Genomic DNA, 14,921 nt, shown 5'->3' with positions numbered 1-14,921 from the left:
AACCCTCCAAGCATTTTCACACTTGGGGAAAGCACCTCTCCTACCCTTTGCCAGGCTCAGCACTGCTCCCAGCACCTCTTCTCCTCCTTATACTGCAAGTTACGCTCAGACCCCTTGGTGAAGCCACAGGCAATGGCAGGGGATGCAGTTAGGTTGTAGCCATCTCCTCTCTGCTGCTCCTTTCTCCTTTGTCTTTTTCCTGTGCTCCACTGTGATTGCTCAACAGGTGTACCTGTTCCGTCATGGGCTCATCCATGGGCTGCAGTCCCTTTGGGGGTGTATATGCTCCAGCATGGATCCTCCATTTGCAGTGGTCCATTTGAGGCATGCCTGCTCCACCATGGACTTAGCACTTCATCCTCCTCCTCTGAACTGCTATGTAGGCTGCTGAAACAATGTTGACCCCCCCGAGCCACATGTTGCTGAGAAGCAAGGTATCCAGCACCTGCCTTGGACACCATAGAATCGCAGAATGGTTTGGGTTGGAAGGGACCTTAAAGATTGTATAGTTGTCCTCCCGCCTGCCATGGGCAGGGACACCTTCCACCAGACTAGGCTGCTCCAAGCCCCGTCCAACCTGGCCTTGAACACTTCCAGGGATGGGGCAGCCGCAGCTTCTCTGGGCAACCAGTGCCTCAATGCCCTCACAGTAAAGAATTTCTTCCTAATATTCAATCTAAATCTACCCATCTTTTAGTTTAAAACCATTATCCCTTGTCCTATCGCTACAGGCCTTACTAAAAAGTCTGTCCCCATCTTTCCTATAAGCCCCCTTTAGGTACTGGAAGTTGCTGTAAGGTCTCCCCAGAGCCTTCTCTTCTCCAGGCTGAACTACCCCAACTCTCCCAGCCTGTCTTCATAGGTGAGGTTCTCTAGCCCTCTGAGCATCTTCGTGGCCCTCTTCTGGATTCTCTCTGGCAGGTCCTTCTTATATTGGGGGCCCCAGAGCTGGATGCAGTACTCCAGGTGGAGTCTCATGAGCAGAGCAGAGGAGAAGCACTTCCCTTGACATGCTGGTCATGCTTCTTTTGATGCAGCCCAGGATTCAGGTGACTGGCTGGGTTGCCAGTGCACATCATCAGGCCATGTTGAGCTTCTTGTCCACCAGTACCCCCAAAAGTCTTTCTCCTCAGGGCTGCTCTCAATCCATTCTTCATGCAGCCTGTGTTGATACTGGGAGTTGCCCCAACCCAGGCACAAGACTTTGCACTTGGCTTTGATGAACTTCATGGGGTTCACACAGTCTCACCTCTCAGGCCTGTTGCAGGCCCTCTGGATGGCACCCTGTCCCTCCAGTGTGTTGTTTGCACCACTCCACTCGGTCTTGCCAGCAGACTTTCTGAGGATGCCCTTGATCCCACTGTCCTTGTTGCCGACAAAGATGTTGAACAGCACTGATCCCAGTATGGACCCCTGAAGAATGCTGGTCTCCACTCGGACCTTGAGCTATTGACAGCAACTCTTTGAGTGCAACCATCCAGCTCATTCCTTATCCACTGAGTAGTCTTATCTGTCAAACCCATGTCTATTCAGTTTAGAGACAAGGATGTTGTGTGGGGCAGTGACAAAAGCTTTGCACAAGTCCAGGTAGATGATGTAAATTGCTCTTACCTCATCTGTCAATGCTGTAACCCCATCACAGAGGGCCACCAAATTTGTCAGGCACGATTTGCCCTTAGGGAAGCAATGTTGGCTGTCACCAGCCGCCTCTTTATTTTCCATGTAAACCAGCATAGTTTCCAGGAGGATCTGCTCTGTGATCTTGCTGGGCACAGAGATGAGACTGACCAGCCTTTATTTCCATGGGTCTTCCTTATTTCCCTTTTAAAAAATGGGGGTTATGTTTCCCCTTTTCCTGTCCCTGGGAACTTCACTGGACTGCCATGATTTCTCAGATGTGGTGGGTAGTAGCTTAGCTACTTCGTCTGCCAGTTCCCTTAGGACTCATGGATGCATCTCATCGGATCCCATGGACTTATGCATCTTCAGGTTCCTTAGGTGGGCTTGAACCTGTTCTCCTACATCGGGCAGTTCTTCATTCTCCCAGTCCTTGCCTTTGCCTTCTGACACTTGAGCAGAGTAGCTGGAGCAGTTGCCAGTGAAGACTGAGGCAAAAAAAGTTGTTGAGTACCTCAGCCTTTTCAGTGTTCCAGGTAACAAGGTGTCCTGTTTCCTTCTGGAGAGGGCCCACGTTTTCCCTAGTCTTCCTTTTATCACCAACTTGCCTACAGAAGCTTTTCTTGTCCTTGGTGCCCCTGGCCAGATTTAATTCTATCAGGGCTTTAGCTTTCCTGACCTGGTCCCTGGCTGCTCAGTTTCCCTGTTTTCTTGCCAGGCTATCTGTCCTTGCTTCTACCCGCTGCAGGCTTTCTTTTTTGAGTTTTATTTTGTCCAGGAGCTCCAGGACCACCCTATAACTCAGTCTGGAGAGGACCTCAGTAGATCTCTAGTCCAGCCATCTGCTTAAAGTGGGATCAGCTCTGGAGTCAGACCAGCTTACTCAGGGCTTTGTCCCATCAGGTCCTGAGAACCTCCAAGTATCAACTTGCTCCACTGCTTGGCTGTTCCAGTGTTTCTCCTTTTCCCACACAGGCAAGCAACCACTCAAACCCAAAACTCCCACTCCGTTTTCAATTTAAATTACAATTTAATTTACAATTTAATTTAAAAATACAATTTAAAATACAATCCAAATTAAATTACAATTGCAAACTGAGAGTCAGAAAAAATTTTTGAGGAATACCACTTTCTGGCAATTTGTCGGCTCTGCCTGGTGTCTGCCCATCTGACATTTATCTGCTGGTCCACAGCACGCACAGTGTCTCAGCACAAAGCCCTGTCACTCACTAGGTTGTACTCTTTGGGGATTTCCAGGACCAAAGCTTTCTGTCCAGGCTAGGGAAATGAGCAAATTCTTCATATTTTTTCCGGCTCTGCATTTGTTCCCCTTGCTGCTCTGGTTCAAGGCTGCCTCTCCGTGATGCTGCTTGGACTCAAGAACTTGCCCACAGCAGAGCTTGATGCTTTTGCACACCACAAGCAGAGATGCAAGGAGGCCACCGACTCAGCTGAGGTCAGTGGGAAACTTCCCTGGGGCACACAGACCACTGCAGAGCAGAACTGTGGCACAGAGCCTCCAACACTCTCACAGTTCAGGGCACGGACATCTGGGATCGTAGCTGGTCTCCTGGACTTCCCCCATAACTTGTGGCTGTGGTGTGACCCCAGGGGTGGGAAGAGGACATGAAGTGAGATAAGACAAATGGAGAGAAGCCACCTTCACCACTGACATTTGTTTCTGTTTAGTTGTGGGACTGCCCCATGAGGAGGAGCTGGCTCAGAGGGATGTTTGTGAAAGTCCACTGCCACCACTTGGTGTCATTGCTGTCCCAGGCTTAGTGAAGTGTTCCCTGTCATGCTCATTCACGCAGGACTGGCTTTCCTGCTATGTCCTCAGCAAAGACATCATGCCCCAGGTTGGTGTGCTCCTTCCTCCAAGGTGTCTTCAGACCTGTCTTCCATGGGAGACCAACAAAGCAGGCAACGAGGAAGGGAGACATAGAGGGAGAAAGGAAATCAGGTTGCCTTCGGGAAGCAAAACAATCAGGGAAAGCTCTTCTTGTCCTGATATGAACACCAAAATCTGACCTGAAAAAGGTAAACCCAACCAGTACAGAGGCTGAGACACTCTGAGGAAGCAGGTGTCCAGAGCTCGGCACCCCTATTGTCTTGAAAATTATTTCAAGGGAGCAGAGAGCAGGGCATCCTAGTGCAGAGGAGCCAAGTTCAAACGCAGAGTTGCAAACCATCTGGCTGTGTTTCTTGTCCTTGGTGCCCCTGGACACCAGTACAATAGGGAAGTACATCTATCAAGGATATAGAGGCTTTTTCCTCATGACAGGACCCAACAGCTCACTGCAAAGCTCTGGCAGCATGGAAAGAGGGGAAGGATACCAATGACATAGAAGGTCTCATGTAAATGCAACCCGCAGACAGAAAAGATGTGTATTCTGAATCCAGCACTGGTGCCTTCAGTATAGTTCAGCGCCTCCATATGGTGCTGAGAATGATCCAAGGACTGTAACATGAGTAAGTATTAATATATTAATTGGTTCTTCAAGCTTGTGGTGTATAAGACATAGTGAGTAGGCTACATGTGGCATAGCACTGGGACATTGCTTTGTACTGGTAACAGCTCCTGGAGCGCATGCTCCTGCTGAGCTGCAGGGAGGAAGGTGCCATAAATCAGCTGCTACCAAGTCCACCTGCCAACCTTTAGGCTCCTTGTACAACACTTACACTGTGCCAGGAGTTGTAGGGCTGGCAGAATTGCTGTGTAATTGATGGGGTTTAGAAAATGCATGTAGATCCGTACTACAACACTGAAGTATTTTCCCAGTGTGGGAAGCCGATCAAAACAGTAATTCAGGCAAGTCCCCCTCCTGAAGCAGTAGGCAAAGGTAGACACACTAAGATCCCTTCCTACTCCAGGTAAGATCTAGAAAGACTGAACTTAGGACACTTGTTTCTTTCCATTTCCAGCTCTCAGTATGCCCATGGTCTTGGCACCCCCCATCCTCTGATGTTCCAGGGAAGACCTTTGCCTCCAGGTGGAAATCTGTACCCATTCCAGGTACTTTCAAGCCAAAACCTGTTGCACAAACTAGTTCAGAGTGGTGGCACTGTCGAGGGAGACACCAGCCTTCACCTCCAGCGTGCTCTCAGGGAGCAGCTCCAGCCTGGCCGTGCTGCTGGTGTGGAGGGCAGCAACCTGCTCCAGGACCTGGATGTGAATGCTATGGGAAGGGAAGGGCCAAGGGAGCTCCCAGCAGGGCAGGAGAACTCATGGGAATACACTTCAGAGGCTTGGACCAAGGTGAACTCTGTTCCTCTTGCCTGGGAACTTCCAGGTGGCAGCACCTGACCTCAGAGACCATGTCCTTTCATGAAGGGCCAGCTTCCTCACCTGGCATGTGCCCTTTCTCTGGAAGGATGGGTGACACATGCCCTGAAAGTTTTTAAGGAACCAGCTCTGCTGGGAGGTTTGTGAGACTATGGTAGGAGGAACAGCACCACCAGATTTGTATAAATGCTAGTGGGAGTACCTCTGAAGGTCTCTAGTTCAAGCTCTTACAGCAGGATTGTCACCAACTGCAAGGCACTATACCAAGGTGATGCTTGGTAGGACAGAACCACTGGGTGGGAAGAGCTTTGCACCTCAGCCCACAAGTCCTTGTGACAGTCAAAGCTGGTAACATGCACGGGAGACCCAGCCAACCTCAGATCTGCTTTGGATATCTTCCACCACAATGTTCATCCTCCTGCTCCAAGGTCTGCAAGCTCATCCCCAGCAGGAGGTGGTCCAAGTCCAAGTGGAGGTACTCTGAGTTTTTAAGAGGTCCTTGGAGGGCTCTGGGACAGCAAGAGGTTCTCTTGCAAGGTCAAAAACAGTTGGAAGGTTGTTCCACAAGCCCTACAAAAATCTGCACTAGTTCCAGCTGGATTGAACTGTTGCACATAAGCTAAGGCAACCCCATCTCTGCTTGCAGACTACCTTGACTTTGGAATTTTTTTTTAATATTAAGCAAGAAGTTGGTTGTAATGTATCATAATATTTCTGCCCACATGCTGTGAAGCAGCCCTTGGGTTTTTCCACTACTTTTCAGACAGATGCACAATTTCTTATTACACCATGTGCTATTGGCACTTTTGCCTGGATAGAAGGAACAGCTATTCAGATGATCTTCCACCCACAGCCAGGATACAGGGTGCAGAGTGCTTGCGTGTGCTCAGACCCAGACCTGCAGTGCAGTCCGAGATGAGGTAGCATTGCTCTCTGCATTAATTTCAAGGCTGGCAGGGAGACACTTGACACAGGAGCTCCATGGAAAACTGTGTATCACTTTAATTAGGCCTCTAACAACAGGGGTTACAAGAGAAACCTTCTCTCTGAGTTGCAGCCTGGGACAAAAGTGCTAATTAGCATGCAATGCATCATTAACAAGCCTGAGCAAAGCCTGGAAAAGCTTAACTGGCTGACAGTTACGTCAGACTGTCAGGAAAGGCTGTTATCTGCGGGAACAGGGTTTCCCAAGCTGGGACAGTAAAATCCCTGATGAGATGTGTCCCAAAGGCTAATGCACTTCCTGACGCTCATCCTGGGGCAGCAGAGCTCTGTTGGGGGGCCCTCAGGGATGAGTCTGGAGAGGCAATCTGGGACCTGGCAACCCCACTTGCTCTTTAGTGGAGAGGCAAAATCTCTAACATAGATGCAAGAGGGGAGGTGATGCCACCTCCTCTCCTCCATTCCCCCAGGGCATCAGGGTACCCACTCAGACCCTCCCACACTCCCTCCTCTTATCCCTCTGCTCCACAGAGCTGCAACACTGGAATCAGGGCAGCCTGGAAGGGGCACTTGGGGTCTGTGAAACAGGAGAGAAGGGCTGGACCTGCAGCCCCTCATCTGGGCTGGGCAATCCCAGCAAGGGACATGATGCTTGGGAAGGAACAGGGACCGGCTCCCTCCCCAGCCCCACATCAGGGGGTCCCCTTTTCTGTCACAGGCACTGGTCTCAGTGCCCACGGGGTCAAACATGGGGTCTCTGGGCGGGATGGAGATGTTCAGGAGGGCAACAGGGCAGCTGGGTTTCTGTTCCCTGGGCCTCTGAGAGCACATGGAAACCTGCGACAGCACTGGCAGGAGCTGAACGCGTGTTTGAGGCTGGGAGCAAAGACGATCAAGCAGCCACAAGTAAAGTGCTCTTCCTGGTGCATGCCTCTGAAGGTCCAGGCCATATGACACTTCTTCCTCTCCTACACAATGGCTCTTGGAAGGAGCAGCGGGCTGAACATTCAGCACAGTTTCTGGATGAGGACTTCCTCGAAGTGTGGCTGAAAACCCTCCTGTTTCAGTTCCTACTAGGATGATGGGTTGCTATTGCTGAGTTCTGCCTCCACCTCCATCTCCTGGCAGTCCTCTCAGTTGACCCTGAGCTATCTCCCATCATGAGATATGAAACCCAGCTCGCTGGGCAGTGTAGTGTGCAGCAACACCTTCCCCTTCTCTCAAAATCTTTAAGTAATTTCTAAGCAGAGTTGGAAAAATAGATCATTCTTGCAAATATATTTAGAGCCAAACTGTGGCCACAGCACCATGAGTCTCTTGGCTATGCTGGGTGGAAACTGGCCAGAGGGGATCCCTCCATCCTTCTTCCTGTCCCTCCTTTCAAGCTGCTCCATCATGGGCGATTCAGCTGTTGCAAAGAATCCTGGGCTGCATCCAAGTGCTGGGATGGGATGCTAGATGGGCTCCATTGCCACAAAACTCCAGCCTGACCCCAGGTGCAGCATCCTCCATGCCGGGGGCTGGTACAGAGGGGCGATGGGGACAGCCAATGGGGCAGGGTGACACAGACACCATGTCTATCCCACTGGCACTGAGGGATCAGGCAGAAATCTTCTGAGTGAAGGGAGCTCTCCTGGGGCTCCTGGGCCATCCCCAAAACTGTGTCCCTGCCCAGGCATGTCCCCATGCCTTGCCCGCCTTGGTTCCCGGCACTGTGAGAGATGGTGGCTGATCCAACATTTCAACGTTTCGTGGCTGCTTGCTTGTGCAAGAGGTGGTGGGTGCTGCCCTCCTCGGCCCCACCTCCCTCAGGCGACCTGGATGGGGTGACTCACCCCTAAACACCCTGTCCATCGCTTGCAGGCCAGTGAGGCAGAAGCTGCCCAATAGAAGAGGGCTGCCCATGTGAGGGCAGGGTGCTGATGGAAGGGAGGGTGGGGGTGGGGTGGTGCAGCACCCTGAGCACAAGGCTGCGAGCCCCTGGAGAGCACTAATGAGTCCCCAGACCTGTTCCTTGGAAACGTCTGATGAACTACATGCCTTTACTGCCTGAAGAAATACCCAGAAAATTAAAAAGAGAGGGGAAAACACCTCAAGGTGTCTGTAGGACTTCTGGAGGAGTGCCAGAGGGGGCACGATCCAGCCACTTCTGGAGGCGGGCACAGTAAAAAAGGCTGTGAGAAACACAGCCGTGACACACTGAGCTGGCTTCTTACCCACAGCCCTGGCAGGCAGCGCAGGCAGGCAGCCAGCACGGGCAGGGAGGCAGCGCTGGCAGGCAGCAGCACCCCGGAGCACACTGCAGCTTCCTTTGTGCAGCCGACAACCCTTGGGCTCGCCCATGGCAGAGGTAGGCTTGGTGCAGGGAAGGGGGCACAGGTGTTTCTGCAGCCGCTGCTGGGACAGTCCCCACTCCCAGGGGGTGCTGAGCACCCCTCTCCTAGCAGGGAGGTGCGTTGGCCGAGTGCCGTGGCAAAGAACACAGCTGGCTTCATGAGCAGCGTCCCATCCCCTGTGCCACACCGTTGCCTCCAGCTGGGCTCTGGGCCGGCGGTGGGCAGGTGGTGACTGGCACCCTGCTGCCAGGGAGAGGTGGTTTCCCTGCCCCTCTGGGCTATTCCTCAGGCCATGAGGAGTCCCCCTGTCCATGGCTCAGCGAGGAGCAGCCCCATGGGGCGCAGCCTGCACTTGTGCAATGACTCGCTGAGCACCCTGAGCACAACGCCTGCAAGCAGGAGCCAGGCTGTTGGATCAAGAGCTGAACTGGGGAGGGTGGGACCACATGCAAGAGACCAGGGGTTGAAAACAGGCAGAAGAGGGGACTGAGAGGCCCAGCGATGTCTGTATGTCATGCTGTCCCATCTTGGGGACAATCTGAGCATTGCAGCAGATGCCTCAGTGACTCCAAACCTGCTTTGCTTTGGGATGTACCCGGGGGAGATGGAAGGTTCCCGTGGGAGATGCCTGAGCATACACCCCACTGCAGGCCTGCAGTGTACATGGGCACTGGGGATGCACACACAGCCATGCCTGGGACAAGCAGCGTGCTGGCAAACGGGCAGGAGGTGGCTCTGTGGAGAAGGCTGGATGGGGTGGAATTCTGGAGGTCATTTTCTCCCCAATGTCTCTCTGGGTGCTGATCTCCAGCCCTCCCAGACAGCAGGATGACACTGTGGAATGGCTCCTACCCCTTCTACCCTGGCACCAATGCGTGCTTCCCCTTCGACACCACCCAGGCTGTCATCATCTCCATCTTCCTCTCCATGTTGGCCACTTTCATCATCATCCTGCCGGGGATCCGGGGCAGAGAGGTAAGTGGAGGGGCAGGGGGAGCTCAGCCTTCTGGTCCCTGCCCTGTGCATCCCATGTGCCTCCTCTTTCCCAGCCTCAAAGACTGTGGAGCAAGCATGCCCACAGGTTCCTGGCCAGGGCTCTGAGAGCCCAACCAGCCTGTACCCCTGTGCTGGAGACACCAAAATCCACCATCCCAAATTTACAAGATGCCCAGATTTGAGCTTGGCTCAGTTTCTCTGTGAGCAAGCCCAAGTCATTTCACAGGAGTGGAAAAACAGGGCGAGGCTCAAAGACCTCGCTCCACCTTCCCTGAAACCCCAGTAGCAGAAGGAAGTGTGCACTGTGCATGCCCCAGCATGGCTCGTGGGGCTTGTGTGGCCAACAAACCCTGCTGCCATCCCACCACTCTCATGTCTGTTGCGTGCTTGGCTTTGCAGAGGGGCTGGCCAAGAGGCATCTCCCCTCCAGGGGACACACTGTGAACCCCTGGCTGCTTTTGTCTCCAGCTGTGGCCAGCTGCCAACATGTCCAAGTCCAAACATGTGAGGTTTGAACAAATGTGGAAATCCCAGCTCAGGACTATTAAAGGAGTGTCTCCATCCTCCTTCCCAGAAAGGGGATGCCACAGCTTTTCCAAATGGGCTGTTCTAACCTTCTTGGGGTGCCCAGATTTCCCTGCTCTGTATCCCACTCCACTGCAGGGATGCCCCAGACACACGTTCCCCCTGTGCCACCCACCCCCAGACCCATGGCGTGACTCCCCGGGGGAAGGACAGGCCCGTTTCTCACCAGCTGGCATTTCTAAATGACATGCTTGCTGCTGAGGTCCCCACTGTCAAAATCTGACTAAGGTCTGTTCCCTGCCTCTGCTAACCCCTTGCAGCGGCTCTTCTGGTTCCTGCGGGTAGTGATGGGCCTCTTTGTGGGAGCCGTGATCATCAGTGAGTACCGGGGTCCTGGGGGGGAAGCTCAAGGATGCCCAAAACACAGGGAATGGAGGAGCAAGACAGGTGAGGGTGAACAGAGCAGTGAGCATCAAGTCCAGCCCACAGGATGGATTTATGGGGAAGACCAACACCTATCTGTCTGGGACAGACTCCAGCAAGTGGTGGGAGATGCAAGCACCCATCTGTCTCCTCTTTGAAGACTGGTGGTTGTATGTGCAGACTACCTCCAGGGCAGTCGCCGAAAGCCCACTGCCAACTCCTAGGAGACTCAGACAAATTGGCAGATGCTTAGATGGGGACCAGTGCCCGGACAGTGCCCACACATCAGCCCCATTGTCTCTAGGGCTAGGGACTGGGATGGGTCTGGGAAGAAAACAACCTGAGTGGGGCTGTGTAAGGGCCCTTTCTGAGAAGGGGCTTCGTTCATTGTCTGGGTGCCAGGCTGCAGAGTAATTGTACCTTAAAATGTAGTAAGGAAACAACTAACACTAAACGCAGCTCTCTGAGCTCACCTGCACATCAGTTCCATGCACACCTGCCTGCAATGAGGGGTGTGCCCAAGGCCTCCCACAGCTTAAGTATTGGGGAAGAAGAGACCTTCTTAGAGGGGTGTGGAGGGGGTAAGTGGTTTGGTGGGGTTTGAACTGGCTACAAAGGTACTTTGCTGCTTGTAGGCACATTCTGGGGCAGAATGTGGATGGATAAGTGATTGTATATAACCAGCACTTATGTATGCAGTAAGTGATCTCACTTGGGGTCTGTGTCTTTGTATGCCACAGGGCTGTCAGGGTTTGTGTTGGGGAAAGGCATGCAAGGCTTCTGCTCCTTGGGGCTCACAACCCAGGCCTTGCTGTTGGGAGAGGGTAGATGGTACTCAGGCCACAGTAACTGTTGTGGCAGGTGCTTTCAGCTCTAAATGTCTTGCTGCCAGGCTATGACTAACCTTTGAAGTCTTCACAGCCATACAGTTCACCAGGGACTGGGAGACCGGCTGGGTGACAGCGAACACCTCCTACAAGTCCTTCAGCCATGCCCTGGTGAATGTGGACATTGGGCTGCACATTGGCCTGGCGGGGGTGAATATCACACTGGTGGGTGAGTGCATATCACAACAGGAGATGGTGTATGAGTTTGGCAGCTGTACACCTGAGTACTGGGGCTGTGGGCCCTCGTGTCCCCACATCAGGAAGTATTGGAGCTGCCTCCAAGGCTGAGAAAGGTCCTTAATCTTCATCATTTGGCAGGAAACCCAGTGAATCAGGTCAATGAGACCATCAGCTACAATGAGCACTTTGCCTGGAGCTTTGACGCAGACTATGACCACAGCTACAGCAAAGGGCTGGAGAGGGGGCTGCCCAGCCCCATCCTCTACGTGGCAGAGAAGTTCACCACGCAAAGCCCCTGCAACATGCACAGGCCATACCACACCTCTGGCCACTACGCATCCCTCATGTTGTGGTAAGTTAGAGCAAAAGGTCAGCCCTATCTCTACTCAGCAGGGAGATGGAAAGAACCAGATAGAGCAGAGGGAGCTTGGTGGAGCCACCTCTTCATTCTAAGGCTGTGCCAAAGCCTTGGCTGGTCTCTGGCACCTGCCCTTCTGCAGAACCAGGGATGTTGATGCTTCCCAGCCTGCCCATCTCCCCTGAGTCCTCTTCAGTGTCCTCTGCCCTGATCTGCAAAATTGCAGTTGGTGAAAAATGATTCTTCATTTAAAGAAAAGCAGATGCAGCTGTGTGGGGCTTCTGGTGCAAAGTCCTCTCCCAAGCAAGATGCAGAGCCCCGATAAGACCACCTGGGGGGGTTCCTGTTGCATGCCCAAGAGAGCATGAGACCTGCTGGTGGGGAGCAAGAGGGACCGTCAAGAAGGTGCTCAGAGTCTGTCTTGTCGTGTAAAGCTGAGAGCCCTTGTGCATGTTATGATGGTGGAGTCTCAGAGCATCCCCACGTGTCTCAGGCCGTCGGAAATGCAGTGCAGGCAAGAGTGAGTCTTGCAATTCTGCCTGTGGATGTAGGCTCCAGGTCCCTGCCCACATGTCTGTTTTTTATTTTTGGGGAAAATAACTAGCCTTGTCCAAACTTTTCTGCTATTGAGAAGGAGTATTTTAAGGCAGGGATATTGATGTAAACTTATTTTTCATTATTGTTCTTGGAATCAGAAAAGTTTGTGTGGCCTGCCTCCCCAGTGAGCTAAAGCCAACCCCGCACACAGGGCAGGGCGGGCAGCTGGGCTCACTGAAGCTGCCGAGTCAGATGTGGGCATGGCTGGTTATGCAGTTCTCCAAAGGTCTCCTTTGTTGTCATTCTCCCTTTGAACAGGTGGGAACTGCCTGGGGGCAGCCAGTTGTGGACTACAAGAGTCAGACAGAGTTAATTTGCAGGACCTCCGGAGGTTTCTACTCCAGCCCCCTGCCCAGAGCAAGGCTGATGTCAAAGCCATATCAAGGTGCCTGGGGCTTCATGAAGTTCAACACTGAATGTCCCCTGGCATGGAGATCCCTTTCCACTGCTGTAGGATTTGTCCCACAGCTCCACCATTCAGGCAGTTACAGAATCATTTGCGATGGGAGGGACCTCCTTAGATCAGCCTGTCCAGCCCACCTGCTCAAGTAAGGCCAGCTAAAGCAGGTTGCCCAGGGCTGTACCCCTCCACTGGTACGTGGAGAGGTGACCTTGAGAAGAAGCTCCAAGCATGATGTTTTCCTCGGTCCTTTGCAGGCTGGCCTTTTGCACATGGCTCATTTCCATCCTGTTGTTCTCCATGCCCATCCTGCTCTATGGTGGATACATGCTCCTGCTCACTGCTGTGCTGATGCTCTTCTCGCTGCTCTTCTTCACTGCAAGGAGCACCCCAAAGTGCCCCATCCAGTTTGGCCCAGCTTCCTTGAAAACAGACTATGGTGGATCCTTTTGGCTGACATTAGCAACAGGTGAGTTTGCTCCTGGGGCAAACACCAGCCTCCATCCCCACACTGATGATGCTCAGTGATGCCCCAACAGGGCCTCATCCCTTCTGTCTCTATGGCTTATCACAGAAAATGATATTTATTTTTTTTAAACAATGTACATTAATTTAGGATAGCATCATTGGCACTGGGGGGGGAAAAAGAGCTGATCAGCCAGGAGATCCAAACAGCCAAAGTTATCTGGGGGGATGTGTGTCCAGAGGAGTTCCATGAAAGTCAAGAATTGCAGAGTTGGGGAAAGATGTGCTCTGGAAGGACCCTTGGGGGTCTCTCTCCCAGCCCTTGCCCAAAGCAAGGCTAACCTCAAAGCCACAGACACCTTGCTTAGTCTGGTGGTGGATGGCCCCATGGCTAGAGATCCCCTCTGCCTTTCAGGACCTTCTGCACAGCTCTCCCACTCATGGGCAGCAATTATTTCCTTTTATCAAATTGGAATTTCCCATGTTACAATTGTGCACCTCTGAGAAGAGACTGGCTCTTACTCAGTAGCAGAAGACCACAATTAGGTGCCCCCTGAATACTCCTATTTTTCAGGCTAAACAAGCCCAGCTCCTCCAGCCTTTCCCTGTACATTGTGGGCTCCAACCCCAATTCTCTTGGCCATCTGCCCCAGTTCATTGACTTCTCTTTTGTGCTGGGGGAGCCCAAACTGATGCCAGAGTGCAGATATGGAGGGGGAAATAACACCTTCCTTTGACCTCCCAGTGGTGCCATGAGCAGTTGGCCTCCAGCACCAGATCTGGATCTCAATGGGGCTGTGACACAGCGGGGCAGAGGAGCTAATGTGTCTCCCCGTGCTGTGCATTGCAGGGCTACTGTGCCTGCTACTGGGGCTGGCCATCGTCATCCTGAACTCTGTGCAGCCAGAGAAGCTGAAGCTTGTCTTTAACCTGGGCAAGGGAGAAGAAGAGGAGGTGTGGGACAAGTCCTACCTGCCAGCTGAGCCCAGTTCCTCTGCGCAGGACATGCTGATGGTCCCCCTGGGTGAGCTTTGTGAGGTGACAGCCACCCAGCTGTAAGGCACTGGGTGCAGGCAGGGCAAAGCCTGAGGCCACCCCTCCCGAATTCACGCTGTGAACGGCAAGGGAAGAAATCTTCCACCTGCAGACCTCCTTGCAGGCAGCCCCCATGACACAGCCAGCCCCTGCTGGCCTGACCCCCTTTTCTGCATGAGATACAATGTGTGAAGGGGTCTCTGTGTCCCCTATCATGTCATTGCCACTGCTCAGTTGGCCCCATGCAGGGTCCACTGCAGAAATCCTGGCGGTCCTGTGCTTGCTAGGAAGTGGGCAAGGCATGCAGAGACTTGGTGTCTGTGCTTCAAACCAATCAATTCTTTTTATGTTTTGTTTATTGAGGTTTGTGCCCCTGTATGTCTGATGGAACAGGCCAAAGCTTTTCTTCTGGTGAGAATACTGTTGGAGGGAGGAATCATGCCTAAAAGCAGGAGATGAGGCTGCAGACTGCCAGATGTGGTGGCAGAAAGAATGGTAAAACCCCAGCCTCCTGTGCTTTTGGGGCATGGGATCTGTCCCACACCAGCCCTGATAACTTGTTGTTGGTTGTAGCATCTTCCCATGATGCCTCCAGACCTGGCATGTCTGGATGCAAGACTCAAGAAAGGATCTTCCTTTTTTTGAGGGAGTTTTGTTTGTTTAATCTTATGGCTTTTGTCCTGCTGCTCTACTAGTTAAAGTCCTTTTGAAGCTGTCCTACATCCTTACAGTGTGCTGCTCCCAGTGACAAGGGTTTCTCAATGGCTCACCTTGAAATATGCCAGCGAGCCTTGTCCTTCCTTGGGGCCACTTCTGCCAGGGCAACTTGCCATGGGAAAGGTGCTGTTGCTGGGGGCTCACAAGTAGTCACCTG

At 52.7% G+C, this 14,921-nt stretch overlaps 1 protein-coding gene across 1 annotated transcript; it reads left to right on the top strand.

Moving 5' to 3' along the window:
- The first annotated feature begins 231 nt into the window (after positions 1 to 231).
- DUOXA1 (dual oxidase maturation factor 1) lies at positions 232 to 14,898 on the top strand. Its single transcript, XM_080397161.1, has 6 exons — positions 232 to 9,156; positions 10,023 to 10,080; positions 11,047 to 11,181; positions 11,331 to 11,544; positions 12,805 to 13,016; positions 13,863 to 14,898. The coding sequence occupies exons 1-6, from the start codon at positions 9,010 to 9,012 to the stop codon at positions 14,069 to 14,071; spliced, it is 975 nt and encodes a 324-aa protein (XP_080253287.1). The 5' UTR covers positions 232 to 9,009; the 3' UTR covers positions 14,072 to 14,898.
- Positions 14,899 to 14,921: the final 23 nt, after the last annotated feature.

The sequence above is a fragment of the Falco punctatus genome (genome assembly GCF_963210335.1).
Source record: "Falco punctatus genome assembly, chromosome: 7".
Classification (NCBI taxonomy): Eukaryota; Metazoa; Chordata; class Aves; order Falconiformes; family Falconidae; genus Falco; species Falco punctatus.
The sequence above is the reverse complement of the archived record's forward strand: the minus strand, read 5'-3'. Positions and strand labels throughout refer to the sequence as shown.